Consider the following 19,809-nt stretch of genomic DNA (forward strand, 5'->3'; position numbering starts at 1 on the left):
TTCTGTCAGTGGCTTCAGTAGCAAAGAGCCAACACATCCTGCTGAGCGAGGGGGGCTGTGCCACATCCACTCCCTGTGCATTCCCAGTCCTCCCAGTGCATTTCTGGGGACACTGGGAGGGTGCACAGGATGGCAGGGGGTCCCATCAATCAATATCCCATTGATCCATGCAGATATCCCATTGATCCATGCAGATATCCCATTGATCCATGCAGATAACCCATTGATCCATGCAGATATCCCATAGATCCATGCAGATATCCCATTGATCCATAGAGATATCCCATAGATCCATGCAGATATCCCATAGATCCATGCAGATATCCCATAGATCCATAGAGATATCCCATTGATCCATGCAGATATCCCATTGATCCATGCAGATATCCCATTGACCTATAGAGATATCTCATTGATCCATGCAGATACCCCATAGATCCATGCAGATATCCCATTGATCCATGGAGATATCCCATAGATCCATGCAGATATCCCATTGATCCATAGAGATATCCCATTGATCCTTGCAGATATCCCATAGATCCATGCAGATATCCCATTGATCCATAGAGATATCCCATTGATCCATGGAGATATCCCATAGATCCATGCAGATATCCCATTGATCCATGCAGATATCCCATTGATCCATGCAGATATCCCATAGATCCATAGAGATATCCCATTGATCCTTGCAGATATCCCATAGATCCATGCAGATATCCCATAGATCCATGCAGATATCCCATTGATCCTTGCAGATATCCCATTGATCCATGCAGATATCCCATTGATCCATAGAGATATCCCATTGATCCATGCAGATATCCCATAGATCCATGCAGATATCCCATTGATCCATGCAGATATCCCATTGATCCTTGCAGATATCCCATAGATCCATAGAGATATCCCATTGATCCCTACAAATATCCCATAGATCCCTACAAATCTCCCCAGGGAATGTCAGGATGGTGCCAGGCTCTGTTCAGCCACAGGACAAGGAGCAATAATAAACTCAGCACAAGAAACTCCACCTGCACATGAGGCAGAGCTTCTGTCCACGAGGGTGGCAGAGCCCTGCAACTGCTGCCCAATTTCCCTCTCTGCAGCCCCCCCAAACCCACCTGGACGTGTCCCTGTGTCACCTCCAGGTGACCCTGCCTTGGCCTGGCCCATCTCCCTTGCAGCCCCCAAAATTCTGTGCAAAGCAGCTGTAAATGGGTTTTCAGCTGAGATAAATCAAATTATTCACAATAATAATGCCCAGTCCCATCTTCCCTGCAGAGTGAGCTGTGGGTGCCTCTTGATCCAAGGCTGCCTCCACACGTGCAGATTCTCAATCAAGCCTCTTTTGTTTTGCTTTTGAGTGTTTTATTTTTGCTTGGCTGGTTTTGTTTTTTTTCCTCATTGATTGTAAAGTCCCTTAATTCTCTGCCTGCAGCCCAAGCAGCAACTGCAGCTCTTTTTTTTCCAAGGCTTCACACCTGCCACAGCTTGTTTGGCACCAGAACCAGGCTCCCAGCCCTCGGTGGCAGGAATTCTGTGGCAGCAGGGAATGGTCCAGCAGTTTCTCATCCCTCTCCCCCCACCCCTCTTCTCCTTTTTCACCCCCCCTTTTTTTTTTTTTTCCTCTGCCTTTGCAAACAATGACAGTGATGAGACCCAAATGATGGGCGAGGAGGAGTTTTCCTGTGAATTCTGCTTACAGAGCAGCACAGCAATCAAGCAGATGGTCTCTTTCTTTCCTTTCTGGATATTCTCCTAGTGGATGTAATCTTGCTTGTAATTCCAAGAAGGTGGGCTCCTTCTTGCTCATGGTTGAAAAATCCAGGCTGGTTCTGAACTCATGCTGATGAAAAGCTCCTTTTTTTTCCTCCTCCTGAAATATGAAAACTTGGCTCTGCAGCCGTGGTGGAAATGAAGCTGCTTGATTGTCTCCCAGTGACATCACCCCAGTGTCAGCCATAGCCAGGAAATTCTTCACCACAACCACTTCTTGCTTCAGAGTTTTTTTGCTCCTCTGTTTCACCCCAGCAATGAAATCATCCCAACTGGTGGCTGCTGGGTTTGGGATGTCTCTGTTTTCATGTCCAGGTCGTGCTCCTCCTTCCTGAAGTGCACAGAGTGAAGCAGTTTGCTGGAATTCTGGGATTATTTGGGTGCAGATTGGCCTTTGTAGATGGTGCAAATCCTGTGTTTTGTCTCTCCAATAGTGCCTTCCTTTGAATGATGGCATTTAAGGATTTTGGAGTGTATTCATAGGAACAAGACCCCTAAAAGTCAGGTTATAATTCAGGGAAATCCACTGCCCTGCTGTTGAACTTCAGCACTTCATTTTTGGATGGAATGAGTCTCTAGTTCTCTGTGAAAAATGAGTCTCTAAAACTCCAAGAAATTGGAGTTGTTACAACAATTTAAGCTAATATTGTATCTTTATAACATGGTGATAAAATGTGCATGAGGTTACAGGCTGAGGTGTTCTGTGCAGTCAGAGAGAGATGTGGGACCTCCCTGCCACCCAGGAGATGACAAAAATCCCACAACCCATTTCCCATTTATCCAATTCCTTTGGGAGTGTTCAGACATAAAAACCCCACAACCCATTCCCCATTTATCCAATTCCTTTGGGAGTGTTCAGATACAAAAACTCCACAACCCATTTCCCATTTATCCATCTCCTACTTTTGGAAGAGTTCAGACATAAAAACCCCACAACCCATTTCCCATTTATCAACTCCTGCTTTTGGGAGTGTTCACAACCCCTTCCCCATTTATCCATCTCCTACCTTTGGAAGGGTTCAGATACAAAAACTCCACAACCCATTCTCCATTTATCCAATTCCTTTGGAAGTATTCAGATACAAAAACCCCACAACCCATTCCCCATTTACCCACCTCCTTTTGAGAGTGTTCAGATACAAAAACCCCAGAGCCCATTCCCCACTGCCCCTGCCTTTGGGAGTGCTCAGGTTCCCCCTGCAGCCTCCATTCCCTCTGTTCATCGGGAGCTGTGTGTGTGTTTTCCAGCAGTGCTGTGACCTGGGCTACCACGCCAGCCTCAACAGAGCCCTGAGGACGTTCCTGTCGGCAGAGCTGAACCTGGAGCAGTCCAAGCACGAGGGGCTGGATGCCATCGAGAACGCTGTGGAGAACCTGGATGCCAACAGTGACAAGCAGAGGCTGATGGAGATGTACAACAACGTCTTCTGCCCCCCCATGAAATTCGAGTTCCAGCCACACATGGGGGACATGGTCAGTGTGGGTCCCTGCTGCAGCTCTGCCTGTTTGTCACGCTCGTTTTTTGGTGAATTGATCCCCTCCAGGGTCGCCTGTTTGGCTCTTTTGGGAGCCTGAGAGGTGGGAGAGGGTGTGAAGATTGAGCTGAGGCTCGTGGCAGGGATATTTAAATTTTTCTATTTGGGCTTTCAAAGCTGGATGATCTCCAGGGGTCTCTTGCAACCCCAAAGATTCTGTGAAAAGGAGCAAGTGCTGCCTTTAAATCCAATCTGATCCTGATCCTTGGCCCTTCACTGGAGGTGAAAATGCCTAATTAGACTCAATATTAAATGTGAGTAGGAAATACTAAATGTGAGAAGGAAACACTTTCCTTCAACCTGCAGCTTAATCCCCAAGATTAACAACCTCTGAATTTTGAGATTGGAAGGGCCAATATAAGAAACCTAAATGCTCTTTTTTTTTGCAGCGTCTGAGTGTGGAACCTGAGATGCACAAATGCTTTGCAGTGATGCTTTTTACATCCCCCTTGTGAGCTGGGGCTGTCAGAGGACTCAGCTTTTTTGGCAGGACAAGCCCCCTCTCCTTTCTGGGTTTATCAAGGTGTGCTTGCCCAGCTGGGAGCTGTTCAGAGTCACACGCACAGGGTTCAGAATGGCAGCAATGCAGAGTGTGACAATTTAGGTCAGCTGGTTGGATTTCCAGATTATCCCCCGAGCACAGAACGATCTCTTGCAGGCAGCCTCTTCTTTTGGGCTGGCAATCACAGCCACTGCTCCAGGCTCTTCTTTGTCTCTCCCGTTTTAAGTGAAACCTTCAGACTGCAAATGACCTTTCCTGAGTTTTTCTGTGCTTCTGATGCTGTGAGATGATGGGAAGAAAAGGAATTACCTGCAGAGTCTCACTCAGGAGCAGCTCCCATTCACTGAACCATTTATCTGGCTGCCTCTCAAGGCCAGAGGAGTGTTTAGAAATGCAGCTGATGGTCTTGTTGCAATGGTGCTGCACGCAGCAGATGAAATCAGAATGAAATCAGAACGTGTGATCCTGTGTATGCACGGGTGGGATAAAACTCCCAGTTTCCATTTCTGTCAGAACAGACAGCCTCAGGCACTGAGGTCAGTGTTTTCTTTTAAAAAACCCACACCAAACCCAGAACAAAACTAAAGGGACAAGCTGGCTCCTGCTGTGGATTGAATCTCTCTGAGCAGCTCAGGGAACCTCGGTGTTCTGGTGTCTGTGACAGGTCCCCAGCCTGTGTTTTTTCATTCCAGCTGCCCTGGATTCATCCAGGAGTGACCTGTGCCTGCTGCTGTGCTCTGCAGGTGGCTCAGCTGGGCAACCCCAGCCCCTTGTGCCCCTACCCCAGGATGCCAGGCTGACCCAAATTCCTCATTCTTGATGTGATTTCTCCAAATACGTGGGATAAAGCACCTGCAGACTTCCCAAAGCACACATGGAGCCGACATCACTGAGAGCAGCTGATGTTTTGTAGCTCTTCTTTGATGTTGCAGAATCAGAGAAACTGCAGTTTGGCACAACCTTCTCCTCTGGATGAAATCCGGGTTGACCAAGTTTTGAAGTTCAGAGAATGTTTGTGCCCGATAAAGAAATGAGTAATTGCAGTGCCCTGCTGGGCTGCTTGTCTTGCAGGAGTCGCAGCTCTGTGCCCAGCAGCCAGTCCAGAGTGAGCTGGTGCAGAGGTGTCAGCAGCTGCAGTCACGGTTGTCAACGCTGAAGATTGAAAATGAAGAGGTCAGTTAAGAACTAAAATTCAGCAGCCCCTCTCTAGCCACTTCCAGTGCTTACTGAGCACTGGTTTTGATGATTTTTTTATTAACACTTGTGGTAAAATTCAAGGCCAAAGCGTCTTGTGCATTAATTGTTGTGTGATCTCACAGGAAGGTTGGGTGGATGGAGAGAATCCTTTGAAATACCTCCCCTTGTCTCTCTTGCCATCCTTAACTTGATAAGACTGGCTGTGTTGCCAAAGTTGAATTTGGATAGCAAAGGGAAAAGGAGGAATTTAATGTTTTGAAGTGAGTTTGCATAACCTGAGTTAAAGTGATTTTTGTTTAATTGGCTACCCAAGATGAGAAGAAGATGACAGGAGTGGGGATCTAATCTCTGCACCTCTGTGTTCTGGAACTTTGGGGCAAAATTTGCAACCCCTTTTATGTCTAGAAAGTTGATTCTGGCCTTCAGTAAAAATGCACAGTGCAGCAGAGTCCTGTTTGTAATTAACATTTGATGCCCAGTAGATGCAGCTGCAGAAGACAATTAGAGAATCTTTGTTCCAGCTTTCTTTGCTTTGAGGTTAAATTTCTTTCCTCCTGATCCCAGCCTGTGAGATCACAACTGTGATCCTGGCACAGAGTCCTGGCAGGTTCAGGGTGCTGCCAGCTCAGTGCTTGCATGGACTGTGCTGCTAATGAGCCAAAATTAATTACAGCACACAGGGTGTGAAACCAGTAATATCTGTTTATTAGCAAAGTGCTGCGGGCGACTTCCCTGCCCGTCTTGTTTACTTACACCACCAATCCTGGAGGTTTTGAGTTGTCCCCTCCTTGCTGGGCAGGTGAAGAAGACGATGGAGGCCACGCTGCAGACAATCCAGGACATTGTCACCATCGAGGACTTTGATGTCTCTGACTGCTTCCAGTACAGCAACTCCATGGAGTCTGTGAAATCCACGGTGTCCGAAACGTTCATGAGCAAACCCAGCATTGCCAAGAGAAGGGCAAACCAGCAGGAGACTGAGCAGTTCTACTTCACAGTAAGGGGCTGATTTGTAGGGATTTAGGAGGGTTTTTGGGGTTTTTTTTTTTATCTTCTTTTGGGAAATTCTCCCCTGTGAGGGTGGGGAGGCTCTGGTACAGCTGTGGTTGCCACATCCCTGCAAGTGGCCAAGGCCAGCAGAGGCTTGGAGAGTGGAAAATGTCCCTGCCCATCCCCTGGATGATCTTTAGGATCCTTCCCAGCCCATTCCATCATTCTGTAATTTATCAGTGTGGTGTGTTCAGAGTTATCCTCACAGCAGAGTGCAAAGTGATGCTCTTGTCTAACAAAAAACGCTTCACTCACTGATTTTGGGCAAGCAGAGGAAACGTGTTGGGGTTTAAAAATGTGTGCTCTCAATTCCCTAGAAATATTTTGGGATATCTCTGTTGATTCAAACGTAGTCTGTGGGTAAATTATGTCAAATTTGATTTCTTCTGCATCTGAAAAGGAATTTTCTGAGGAAGAACTTAATAGCTTGTAAACATGAAATTTCAAAACTAGTGCAAACTAAAAGAACGTTTAGCTCTTTCATTTTTTGTTCTCATCCTACAATTTCAGCCTGCATAAGCTTTTCATTGAGTCAGTGTTTTTTTACAAGATGCTAAGAGCTTTTTGATACTGAATTTCATGCCAGACTGTGTGTCCTTTTCCTACATCAGATTTATGTTAAACAGTTGAATTTCTTTCGGGTTTCAAAATATTTTGGAGCAGCACAAAAAAATCACGGATCTTACCCTGGTGGATTTGTCATTCCTTTGGGCATCCTTCACCTTCTTCCTCCCAGAATGGCATTGCTTGTTAAAAATCTGAATTTTCAGTGCAAATGGCACTAACTTGGCAGGATGGATCGTTAGGCCTTGACTTAAAAAAAAAAAAATCCAAAATCCTTGACTGGAGGTGAAGCTGGTTATTGAGAGAAGTGGGTGGAGAAGCTGCTTCAGTTAAGGATTGACCACCCTGCCCGGGGTTATGGAAACAGAAAAGTGATTTTTAATTGAACCCTGAGCTGCTTTGAGTTCAGACAGGAGGAGGAGGAATCCAGGGCTCCGTTTGGATGGGATATTTCTCTTTTTCATGTTGGTGGTGTTAGGGAGAAGCCCTCTCTAAGCAGCCTGATCAGATGCTGCATTGATCTGCTATTGACCAGGCTTATAAATGGCCTTGATGAGGATTTCCAGCTCTGAATCTCTGAGGAGCAGCTTTTTCCAGTGCCTCAAAACCCCCTCAGATGGGTATTAATGAGGCAGAGCTTTGTGTAGGGGATAAAAAACAAAGTGCAGTGCAGAATTGAGATTTAATTCCCTTTTACCTCGTGGTGTGCTGAGTGCTGGGGGATAGGAACTGTCAGCAAAAACGCTGATTTAAAAGAATATTCCTTATGAATGTGACTCAGTGAGGGAATTCCATGTGCTGCATCCTCTTGGGTAAATACAGGGATGGGAATTTAGTGGAAGGAGGATCTCCAGGCTGGAATAATCTGCATTTCCACTGGAAGCACACCCTGGCACGCCAGTGCTGATGGATCCCTTGCTGGGCTTTGAAGGGAGATTGGTATTGAGGGAAATTTCAATTTCCCAGCGAGCAGGGCAGGGTGGGCTCAGCCCCGAGCTGCTGCAGGTGGGTGAGGCAGGGAGGCAGCAGCCAAAAATGCAGGGATGTGCTGCTGCTGCTGCCATGGTGACAGCCCTGCTGCCCGGGCAGGGATGCTGGCACAGCTGGCCAGCAGGGCACAGCTGGCACCAGCCCCACCTGGGCAAGGGGGAAATGGTTTCATTCTTTCACCTCGTTTGAGTTCTTGGCTAAAATGTTGGGTTTTTGTTTTGTTTTTTTTTTTTTTAGCTCTGGAAAGAGGAGGAGGCAGAGCAGTGGTGGCTGTGTGAAAGGTTTTAGGGTTAACTGAGGTTTGGTTTTTGTCAAGGCTTTAAGACATGGGGAGGTGTGGGATAAAATCCTCCTGAATCCTGAACTGGGGGGGTCCCTGGGAATGGATCCAGTTCCCCCTTCCTTCGTCTGCTTTGGAATTATTCCTGGGGGGCCGAGGGAGAGGAAAATCCTTTTGTTGTCGTGGCTGGAGATGGATCAGGATGTGGGGCAGTGGCAGAAATTTGTTTTTCTTTCTGTCCCGAGCAGGGAGGGAGGCAGGGTGTGGGTGGGGCTCTGCTGCTCCTGACTGGAGCATCCCGCAGGATTTTGGGCTCGCTGGGATCTGTGGCTGCAAAATGCTCCTCTGAATTGTCCCCTGCACAAATGAGGGGACTCAGAGACATTCCTGGGGTGTTCTGCACTAAACCCAACTCCAGCTGGGCTCTGCCCCACGTGAAACCCTCAGGACTTCTCCTGTGGTTTGATTTTTTTTTTTTTCCCCCTTCGACTGTTTTTATGACACCAAAAATCCAGAGTTAATTCACTGAGAAAAGCCTGAAGCTTTTTTATTTTGAAATTAATTTTATTCTTTTTCATCAGCATCCTTGCAACAGGCAGGGAACAGAATGTTAGGCATGAGGAAATAGTAAAAAAAACAAAAAAAAAAAAACAAAAAAAAAGAGTTTCTGCAGTGGATGGGAACATCTTTTTCTCCTTTAAATCAACCCCTGGTACCTGTTGATGTTTTTAATGCCCTTGAAGCAAGTCCCAGCGAGTGCCTCTGCCCTGCCCTGCCTGACCCACCTTAGGCTGGGCTTAAGTGTTTAGATCTGCTTCAAAGGGGAGCTTAACTGTGCCAAGAGGAGTTGATCTGCTGCTCTTTAAGCTTCTGTTTGCAGCTGAGCCTTCCAACCCTCCTGTGCTTTCACCTGTGACTCTGGAACCCCCCAGAACCAGATTTATCCTCAATTCCCCACTTCAGACTGGTTATTTTTGTTAGTTTATACCCATCGTATTTTCGTCTACAAAAATTTAATCAATTGAGCAAAATATAGTTAGGACTTAGCAAACAGATTCTACAGGGAAATTAAAAAAAAAAAAAAAAAGCAATTAATTTTTCACAGTAGTGAGGGTGCTTCCTGTTTTCTTCCAAAACAACAAAAAAAATTTGAAATATTAATGAAGAAAGCAGGAAATGCTGAGACTTTCCAAAGGGACTTAATTCTTGTGAAGTGTTTCTTTCGATGTTGTCAGGCAAGGGGACATAAAGCACAGGCTTTTGGCAGTTAATTAAAGCCATTTTTGTTTGTTGTGTCAGTGCTGGGGACCCTCAGGGGAAGCTTCCTCAGTTCCTGGAAGGTTTTCCCTCACTACAGCCTCAGTGTGTGTATATTTATTTCTTTTTTTATTCCTATTTATTTATTTTTTTTTAATTTCTATTTCTTTGGGTTTTTTTATTTATGTGTTTATTTTTACCTGACCCTTTCCATCCTGCACAGAGGCTGCTCCTGCAAAGGCCAAGCAGGCTCCAGGCTCTCCTGTTGTTAAAAAATTCCCATTTTTACCTGAAGGATTTGCAGTTTCATGGGGCAGATCAGACCTGGAAGGAAATGGATTGAACTGGGGAAAACTGGAAATGTCCCAGGCCAGGCTGGGCAGGGCTTGGAGCATCCTGGGATGGTGAAAATTGTCCCTGCCCTGGACCTGGATGAGCTTTGGGGTCCCTTCCCACCTAATTAATTCCCACCTAATTAATCCTAATTTGAGGATTTGATTGTAGCAAGAACATTCCATTATTGGATGAGAATCCTCTCTCTGTGCTCATCCTGCTGGCTGAATTTTGAAGATGTCTCTTGATCCCAAAGAGTGCTCTGTGATTTTTTGCAGGGGTTTGTGGTTTTTGAGTGCAAACATGTCCCGTTTATGATGTGAGCAGAGTATTGCACACGAAATAAAACTGCTCTGAACTGCAAGATAAGAGATGAAAAGAGCTGAAAAAAAAAAAAAAAAAGAAGAAAAACCCCAGCGTTTGCAGAGCTGTGAAAAAATCAGGGAGCAGTGGGAAAAAATGCTTTCGTGGCTGTACAATATTCCACTGCCAGAATAAATGTGAACTTCAATAATATCTTTATTTGCTTTGTCCCGTGCCCCCTGTGCAGCCCTGTGGATCATCCAGCGTGGAGGATTTGACAAGTAAAGTGGGGGTGAGAGAGGTTAAGTGAGAGAATCAGCACAGCAGCAGCTTTTTAGCTGCTTCACACAGATTGCTCACTCACTGCATCCCACCCTGCCTGCCCAGGGATGGATGACAGCTCTGATGGCTCCAGAGATGCCAAAACATTCAGCTGATCCCACACTGAACAATGGAAATTGCCCTGCAGATGGAGAATTCCCAGAATTTTAGAGTTGTTAAGGCTGGAAAAGGATTCTGAGATCATTGAGCCAAGCTTGGTTGGGCTCAAAATGTGAGTGGCCTTGCCCAGATACATAAGCCAGGATTTAGTTCATGCTTTAAGCAATGAATTTCAGAGTTATTCTGTCACTGTGAATTTTGGTGTCACTGCAACTGCAAATTCAGTGTCACTGTAAATTCAGTGTAAGTGTAAATTCAGTGTCACTGTAAATTCAGTGTCAGTGTAAATTCAGTGTCACTCTGTAAATTCAGTGTCACTGTAAATTCAGTATCACTGTAAATTCAGTGTCACTCTGTAAATTCAGTGTCCCTGTGAATTCAGTGCCAGTGTAAATTCATTGTCACTAAATTCAGTATCACTCTAAATTCAGTGTCAATCTGTAAGTTCAGTGTCACTGTAAATTCAGTGTCACTGTAAATTCAAAGTCATTCTATAACTGTAAATTCAGTGTCAGTGTAAATTCAGTGTCACTCTGTAACTGTAAATTCAATATCACTGTAAATTCAGTGTCACTGTAAATTCAATGTCACTGTAAATTCAGTGTCACTCTGTAAATTCAATGTCACTCTGTAACTATAAATTCAGTATCACTGTAAATTCAGTGTCACTGTAAATTCAGTGTCACTCTGTAAATTCAGTGTCAGTGTAAATTCAGTGTCACTCTGTAAATTCAGTGTCACTCTGTAAATTCAGTGTCACTCTGTAAATTCAGTGTCACTCTGTAAATTCAGTGTCACTCTGTAAATTCAGTGTCACTGTAAATTCAGTGTCACTCTGTAAATTCAGTGTCACTCTGTAAATTCAGTGTCACTGTAAATTCAGTGTCACTCTGTAAATTCAGTGTCACTCTGTAAATTCAGTGTCACTCTGCCCTCCTGCTCACAGCCCAGCAACCCAAACACTCGATCAGAGGAATCCCTTGTCCACTCACCACGCTGTTTTGTTTTTTTTTCCACAGAAAATGAAGGAATACCTGGAAGGCAGGAACCTGATCACGAAGCTCCAGGCCAAGCATGATCTCCTGCAGAAGACCCTGGGGGAAAGTGAGTGTGTGTGCCCAGCTGGGATCTCTGCACTTTTTGAATTATCAGCCCTGGATTAGGGATGCTCGTGTTTTGTGAATTCATTCCTCTCATTCTGCATCAGGGGCAGGCCAAAGGAGCTGCTTGATGAGTGGTGATCACCAAAATGTTTAATGAGGCGCTAATGTGCATCCCTGAGCCGTGTGCTGCCCCTTCCTTCATCCTCCTCTCCCTCACACCCACCCTGCTTTTCTCTCCATGGTGTGTGCTGGCCCAAACCTGCAGATTCACTGATCATTTCAGGATTATTATTCATTTTTGGGGCGGTTCAGCTGCTCCTCAGCTCTCTGTGGGTTCAACCCCGACCAAAGCCATGCATGGGAGCCCAGGCTTTTCTCAAGGGAAGCACAAACAAATTTCAGAGCATGTGAAATATGTTGCCTGTCTAGAGGGCATCACTCAGGGGGCAGCAGCCAGAGCTGAATATTCATTTGCTGTTAGAGCCAGAACAAAGGCAGATTTCTTTCCCTTCATGGTATGGGCAAATCCTGTTGCCCAAAAACACTTCAACTATGCATCCAAGTTTCCATAGAAACCTGCCTGCCTTGCGTTTGCAGAGGAGAAGGTTTGAGCAGTGGAAATGTCAGGTCAGAAAGTGGCTCAGCTCAGCCCTGGCTCTGTGCTGGACTCCCCACAGCTCCTGGTGTGCAAATCTGCTGGATGAAAACTCTGCCAGCACGTGGGCTTTGGAGTGCTTTGCTTTCCGTTTGAAAATGCACATGAAAACTAAAATTCTTCTGGCTGCAGTAATGGAGGGTTTGGTGTTTGTCACACCCCGGCTGCTGGGAGGTGAGGATGTGCCTCCCTTTGGGCTGCCTTGGTTCAAGCTGCTCATCTCTCCAGCTCTCCTGTAACAAAGTCAGGCTGAAGCTGAAGTTTTGTGTCCTCAGGGCATTTTTTTTTTTTTTTTTTTTTTTTGGTGCCTCTTAAATATCTGTGAGTGACAGCAGTGCTGCCCCTGTGACTGATGGCATTCCTGGGGCAGAGCTGACCCCTGCATTCCAAGCCCTGTTTCCTCTTAACCTGCCTGGCCCCTGAACTCAAGCTGTGCTAGGGGGGAAAGGAGAGGAAATTAAATGTGATTTCTGTATTGCTGTGTGGGTTTAAAGGCTGCTTCTCTTTCCTTCATTTGCTGTTTGCAAACCAGAGATTTTAGTGGCCTTGTGAAGGGACCCCCTGAGTGTCAGGATGAGCCCCAAAAAAACTCCTCGTGTCGTCTGTGAGATCAAAAGGAGCTGGGAGTGGGAGGAACCATCCCATTGCCCACCCCACAGGAGCAGGTTAATGGGACAAACTGGGGATCATGCCTAGATTTATCCATAAAATGTCACTTAATTGGGAAATGGGCAAATAAAACTCCCTTCACACGTCCCCAGAGCACAGTTAGGAGCTTTACAGGAACCTGTGCCTCCAGCTGGGTGTCCTCAGTGCCTGGCAAGTTCAGGGAGGGGTTGTTATTTTTTATTCTCCTCCCCTGCCCCATCCTCAGGTGACATTCTTTAGTCGTGGTGCAAATTGCCTTAATCTGAAGATGACAAGTCCCAGTAATAAAAGGAGCAGCAAATCCTCCTCTCTGCAAGTAACGATGTCCCTGCCTCCTGTCCCCATTTGTCACCCTAATGCAGGAGCCCCTTGATGCTGCCACAGCCGTGTAATTTCTCTGTATGAATATTCCATGATGGAAAACGGGACAGATGGCTGCGAATTCTGCTGCAGAATAACATTTTCATGTAAATGATGCACTGTTTTGGCTTTACAGTGGGGGAGAGCAAAAGTGGCTATCAAGATGTGCTCGACTAATTGTCAGCCATCAGCAATTAGCTGCTTCCCTCACTGCTCCTTCCATCTCCCCAAGGAGCAGCAAGACAACAGGAGGGAAGGTGGATTTTTCAGCTGGTGGGAAATCAGTTTGGTTTCACTGATTTTTTTTTTTTTTTAATTTATTTTATTTCACAAAAAAAAATGAGCCTGTCCCACTCCCAGCAGCACATCCTCCCGTTTTTTTGTTTTTTTTTTTTTCCCTGCCTCTCGTGTTGTGATGTTTTAGGTGATGCTTCATTAGCAAGTTCCTGAGCTTGGCTGCTGCTTCCTCGAAAACTCAGCACAAGTGAAGGGAGTGTTTTTATAAATATGTTTGTGGAAAACACCACTGAACGTCTGTCTCTCAAAATAGCTTCAGTGCCAGCACTGTTCAGGCTGTGGGCTGACAAATCTGGGAATGTTTGCACTTTTCCTCAGGGGCTTGGGGAAGGAGAATCTCTCACCCCACCAGAGGAGGGAGGGAGGGAGGGACAAGCCCAATTTTTTGGGCAGAAATCAACAATTCGAATGCTCAGGGAGGTAATTTCTATTTAAAAAGAAGAATTCACAGAGATTGGACAGCCAGGCTGGTTCCTGGTTGGATTTGGTGGAGCTGAGCTGGCAGGGATGGATTTGGTGCTGTCCTTGGAGCTTCCTCTTCTCTTCCTCCTCCTCCTCCTCCTCTCCTCTCCATCCAGAACTCTCTGTATAAAACATTAAAAGCATTTTCCCATTTCTCTCTCCTCATGCTGGATTTCTTTGTCTCCTGCACAGGTCAGAGGACGGACTGTGCCCTGGCCAGGTAGGTGTGGCTCAGGGAATTGTGTTTTCAAGGAAAATCTGATGCAAATTGGTCATTCCAGATCAGTTCCCAGCCCAGGATATTGTGTGTCTGTTTGAAAAACGCACAGATTCAGAGGCACAGGATGGAATCATGGGGTGATTTGGGTGGGAAGGGACATTAAAGCTCCTCCAGTGCCACCCCAGCCATGGCAGGGACACCTCCCACAGTGCCAGGCTGCTCCAAACCCCATCCAGCCTGGCCTGGAACACTTCCAGGGAGTGGGGCAGGGGTTTAACAAATGGAATTAAATTTATGATAAATTTAATTAATAGAAACAAATTCCTTCCCTTGCCCTGGTGTAATTCCTTAATTTCCCTGGGAAATTCCTTAATTTGGTGCTGTCACCCAGAGAATATTCTCCATATTTAGGTTTTTATAACCAAAATCCTGGTCCTGGGAGAGAGGTGAGCCCAGGGACTGTGCAGGGCTTACCCTCAGGCTTGAGGACCATAAATTGGGGAACTCCTGATGCCAGAGCTGCTCTGCTGTGCCTGGATTCCAGCAGGGTGGAGAGCAGGGAGAAGAAACATTTTCATTGAATTAGGACCAATCCCAGAACCAGCTCAAAGCTTCTGGTGGGGCTTTAGTAAAACAGAACAAAATCCCCCATCTCCCAATTGATGGATCCAGGGGCTGGGCCAGGGGCTGTGCATCTTCCTGCCTCGTTAACAAAAGGAAGGTGATTACCACCAGCATGGACTCATTACTGCTGTTCCCATTGCTCACAGCAAAGCAAAACTGACAGGTCCTAATTAGACCCTGACGTCTGTAATAATAAAATATTATTCATCATGAAACAGTTTGAAATATCAAAGAACCATGCCCACTCACAGTTTAAAACCCACCTCATTGTCTGTGACAGCCCATGGAATCGGATTTTTTTTTTATTTTTTTAAAATATTTTTGTTTTTCATTCAGTGTTTTTGATTTTTTTACAAAAGGAATTTCCCCCAAATTAACACGTTGTACAGGCTTTTTCAAAACCACCCTTCTAATCCCCTTATTTATAATTCAGCAGCCATCTGCCCTGGCAGGGAATTGGCTGGAATGATACATTAGTGCTTCTCTGCTATTATCTCCCTTGCTTCATTTTTACAAGAAACTAAAGGAATTTTAAACCCCAGTAATAAATTTTGAGGGGAAAACCCTGGCAGAGCAAGGGGTTTTTTTCCTATTTTTCTGCCATTAGTGTCTACCAAACATCAGCAAATGAGAGCAGACAGACAAGGCTGGTGTGTGCTGGTGTTCTGTGTAATTTATTTATTTGAAATCTTATCAAAACTGGAATAAGGACTCCTCAGTGGCAGCTGTTAACAGCACAGGGGGACCCAGCCTGCTCCCACCTGCTCCTCCCTGAGCAATTCCTATCAAACTTCATCCCCAGCCAGCAGCCCTGGATCACAGAATTCCATCTGGTGGGAATTAAAATGTCAGGGCTGATCTTTGGTCAGGGCTCCCCTGTGCAGCTTTTGAGTGATTTAAAGTCACTTCAAATCTTGCTGGAGTTCCGTGAATCCAGTGAGGCTCTGGCTTTGTCATTGACTCCATCTCTGGCTCCTTCCCTGCTCCAAAATGTGCTGGGGAGCACGGGAGGGATGAGCTGGTGATGGTGGAGGATGATCCTGACTCTCCTGTTCTGCTTTTCCCCCATCCTGGACCAGTGGCAGGCGCAGCTCCACCGTCAGGAAGCAGGTAATTAATTCCATTAACGTTTCCCTCGCTAACGAGGCAGGGATGTGATGTGGAAAGGAGGAGGAGTGGTGGGAAACAAATTTTTATCTTCCATGAACCTTCTCGGTCTTGGCTGAGAAATCCCCGGATCCAAAACCTCGCTCATTTACCGAGGCAAAATTTAAAATTGTTCGTAACTCTTTTGTGTTTTGACACACCTGGAATCACAAATCCCAAACAGCCTTGAGCTGCTTGGACAGTCTGGGTTTATGGGATCCCCTCTGTTATTTCTTTGTCTCCATTCCCTTTGTTTGCCCTGGAATCCCTCTGTTAAACCTGGTCTGCCTTCCTGTAATAAAGACTTACAAAGCCAGGCTTTGTGTCGCTGGCCTTGGGGATCATCTGTTGCTTTTTGGTACCCGAGTGAGCGAAAAGGTTTCTTTGAGATAGGGAGGACCCAGAGTATTTCTGTTCATCCTGTAAGGATAAAGTTTGGGAATTCCAGTTCACACAGTCTTGGGCTGCTGCTTTGGGGATTTGGAGTAAAGAGAGCAAGTTGTGATCTTGGTGTGCAGAGTCAAACCTTTCTCATATTTTGTTCTTTTATTTTCTTTTTTTTTTTTTTCTGCCTGCTCCTGCTGTAATTCCTGTCTGGGCAGGATTCCTCCCAAGCCATTCCCCTGGTGGTGGAGAGCTGCATCAGATTCATCAGCAGGCACGGTGAGTTGTGCTGAGGGTATCCTGAGCCATTCCTGTAAAATAAACCTTGCAGAGGACGTTCAGGGTGGCTCAGGACGTGCAGAAGCTCCCACAGAAGGAGAGTGGCTCCGATTTTTTATTTTTTTTTTCCCCCCCTTCATTGCTGCTGTTGTGTGTGTGCCATGACTGCTCCAAACAGCTGACCTTGCAAACGTTGTTTTACCAACAATATCCCTTTATTCCTTGCAAAATAAGCTTCCCATCCACAGCCAGCACTCGTTCCTCCCCTGCACTCACCTTCCTTTGAGCCCTGCAATGTGGCCTTCACCAGAACAATCATCCTCTTCACGAGGAGGAGGAGGAGGAGGAGGAGGAGCAACACTCGCAGTGCTCCAATGTAGGAGGTCAAGCAGTGAATTAATTGTTCACTTGCTGCCACAGAGAGATGATTTATGGCTGCTTGGAAGGTTGACCCCTGCCAGCCTTGAATGCTGTACATTTATTGCGATTTGTTTTCGTTTTTAATTGATATCATTTGTTAGTGGCGTGTGAGGCAGCTGTTAATTAACAGGTGGGAAGAGGTGGAATCTGTCTTCATTAACCAAGATGCAGGGGCCAGGCCCTGTTTGTTTTCCTTGTTCCATTACTCTTTTAGAAACCATAATCTGGAGTCCCATTCTCATCATCACTTGCAATAACCAAGTCCTGTAATCCTTCTTTAAAGCCATCCTTGGCTATTTGCTGGAAAAATCCTTGAAACCACATTGAGATGGGAACTGATGGGGGATAACTCGAGGCCATCAGGAGGTGCTGATTTCACTCAGATTCCAGAACTGGCTTCCATTTTCCAACAGTCTCAACTGAGTCCTTTGTAAACGTTTTAAACGTTTTCCTCCTGGCATTGGTCATATTTTACTCCTGGCTGCTCCACTGCTGGTTTATGACTTCCTCTGGCTTGTAAAATCCTCTGGGGATCCTCCAGGGTGAGAGATAACATGAATGGCTGTCAGAGCCCTGTTGCTCCTGCAGTTTAGAAGGGTTAATAATTCTTCTGCCTGTGCTGGGTTCTGTTTTTTCATATTCTGGACATCTCAGGGAAAGGTGGCTTTTAAACCAGCATCCTTCTGCCTGGGTTCTTATTTTTCCTTTATTTCAGGAGCTGAAGGTGCCATCTTCTTTTATCTAATCTATCTTACCCTGTTATCAGCATCTCTTGTTTTCCTCCAGGTTTGCAGCACGAAGGAATATTCAGAGTGTCTGGGTCACAGGTGGAAGTGAATGACATCAAAAATGCATTTGAGAGAGGTAAGGAATATCCCAGGAATTATTGCCAAGTGGTGTGTGGATCTGTGTGAATACTCAGAACTGGCCTGAATGCATCTTGCTCCTTTTTGTTCCTTTGATTTTTGTGTTTCCTGAGTGAGGCTCTCCCAAACACCTCCCTGGTGCTCATTAACCTTGAATTCTCACTTGTTTGCTGTTGTGCTTTGTACCCTGTGGAGTGTCTGTATAATAAATATTCTGAATTCAATCTCCTCTCATGTCTGATAGCTTATTGATTGTTTGCAACACTAAAGGACGTCGAGGATTTCATTATTAGGTGTAACTGCAGTTTCCTCCCCTCTCCCCCAGCTCTTTGTGTGCTGCAGGATGAATTTCCATGGGGTTTTTTTTTTTGTGTTGTTGAGGCACAGCTTGGCTACATTTATTCCAAATACCATCGAGGGAGAGAGGGAAATTTCAAGAGAGTGTTAATTTGAGGTAGCTTTTAATAGATTGGATTTTTTTTCTCTGGGAAGAGCCATTCCATACAAAGGCAGGGAGCAGTTGGGAGCCTCCTGACTCATCAGCTCCGTGCTGGGCTGTTCTCCCTGGCAGAGCAGGTTCAGAGGAGCTGCTCCTCAGGCAGTCCCTGGGTCACTGGGAACAACAGGGCTTGTGTTAATCCCTGGAATCTGTTGTTCCCAAAGAATGGGATCAGTGTTTTTCTCTGCTTGCTGCTGCAGGAGAGGGGCAGTCATTAATTAGGCACAGCCAGTTTATTTTGCTTTTGGGGCAGAGAGAAGTTTAATGAGCGACGTGTGGTGGGTGGTGTCACCTGTCCTCGGCTCCATCTGCCTGAGAGTGAAAACCCTCAGGAGCACAGGAAGCAGGAATGTGTGTCATTGTCAGGAAAATCAGAATCAGCTTTTTATTTAAAGGAATACCCACTTGTTCCATGCAGAAATAAAAAAAAAGAGGATTTTTCCCTACCTTCAGATCACTTGTGTCTGTAAAAGCTGTGATGTAGAGGACTGCCAAAGTTAACAATAAGGTCCCTGCAGTTTATTACTTCATCCAGAGCCCTTGGTGGCAGTTAATATCAGGGATAATGCTCAGGTTTGGAGTGGCCCATTTATTATCCCGTGTGTTATTAAGATAATAGGCAAGCTTTGGTAATTTCAGTCACATAATGGATATATATAGCTTCAATTTGAGGATTGCCCCATCATTAAATCTAATTATGTCTGATAGGGAGTTTTCCCCAGGGAACAACTCCTTGAGTGAGCATCTTCCCTTTGGTAATGCAGACAAACCCTGGTGCATCTGCAGCAACAAATTGTCCCAGAAACATTTCCCCCACCCCATTCCCCGTGTCTGCATCACCTGGGCCAGGTGTGTGATGCTTGTGTGTCCCCTTGTGTCACCTGGGCCAGGTGTGTGATGTTTTTGTGTCCCCTGCATCACCTGGGCCAGGTATGTGATGGTTTTTTGCCCCTTGTGTCACCTGGGCCAGATGTGTGATGCTCAGTGTCCCCCTGGGTGTCCCCTGCATCACCTGAGCTGCAGTTTTGGGTCTGCCTGAAGCCTCCTGTCAGGTGCTGGAGCTGTGATGTTCACACCTGCCCAGAACACCTGGAGGAGCCCCACCCACCCCGGGGTGTCAGCTGTGGTGACATTCAGCTGACAGGACCTGTCCCAGTGTCCTGGGGTTCCTGGCACAGTTCCCACCCCGGATCTCTCTCTGCCTCACCCTTGCAGTGCAGCTGGGCTCGGTGGGATTTACACAAATCCTTCTCTCCCAGTGTTTTATTTCCTCCAGAATTCTGATTTTTTCTCTGCTGCTCTTTTCTCCTTGCTCTGAAGGGGAAGATCCCTTGGCTGGGGACCAGAATGACCACGACATGGATTCCATAGCAGGAGTCCTCAAGCTCTATTTCCGAGGCTTGGAGCACCCCCTGTTCCCCAAGGACATCTTCCATGACCTGATTGCCTGTGTCAGTAAGTACATGAAGAGCTGGAAAGAAGCAGGATTCATTTTTTTTTTCTCATCTCCCACTTCTCCTTCCTCCCTTTCCCCATTTTTCCTGACTCCAGGGTGAGTTTTTGGGTTTTCTTTGGCTGGGTTTGTGCTGCTGGGCTGGTCTGTGTTACCCAG

The 19,809-nt window shown here is 46.0% G+C and overlaps 1 protein-coding gene across 3 annotated transcripts in view; it reads left to right on the forward strand.

Moving 5' to 3' along the window:
- The window catches only part of SRGAP2 (SLIT-ROBO Rho GTPase activating protein 2), a 98,178-nt gene that overhangs the window by 57,189 nt on the left and 21,180 nt on the right, over positions 1–19,809 (forward strand). For 2 of the 3 annotated variants that reach the window (XM_088180543.1, XM_014872652.2), the window contains 9 exons: positions 3,031–3,255; positions 4,891–4,992; positions 5,816–6,013; positions 11,254–11,338; positions 13,952–13,979; positions 15,683–15,713; positions 16,352–16,412; positions 17,619–17,696; positions 19,518–19,652. In XM_088180543.1, coding sequence (XP_088036669.1) covers positions 3,031–3,255; positions 4,891–4,992; positions 5,816–6,013; positions 11,254–11,338; positions 13,952–13,979; positions 15,683–15,713; positions 16,352–16,412; positions 17,619–17,696; positions 19,518–19,652 — 943 coding nt within the window. The remainder of the gene's footprint in view (positions 1–3,030; positions 3,256–4,890; positions 4,993–5,815; positions 6,014–11,253; positions 11,339–13,951; positions 13,980–15,682; positions 15,714–16,351; positions 16,413–17,618; positions 17,697–19,517; positions 19,653–19,809) is intronic. The other variant, XM_014872653.2, reaches the window with a different exon arrangement.

The sequence above is a fragment of the Sturnus vulgaris genome, chromosome 29 (assembly GCF_052056855.1).
Source record: "Sturnus vulgaris isolate bStuVul1 chromosome 29, bStuVul1.hap1, whole genome shotgun sequence".
NCBI lineage: Eukaryota > Metazoa > Chordata > Aves > Passeriformes > Sturnidae > Sturnus > Sturnus vulgaris.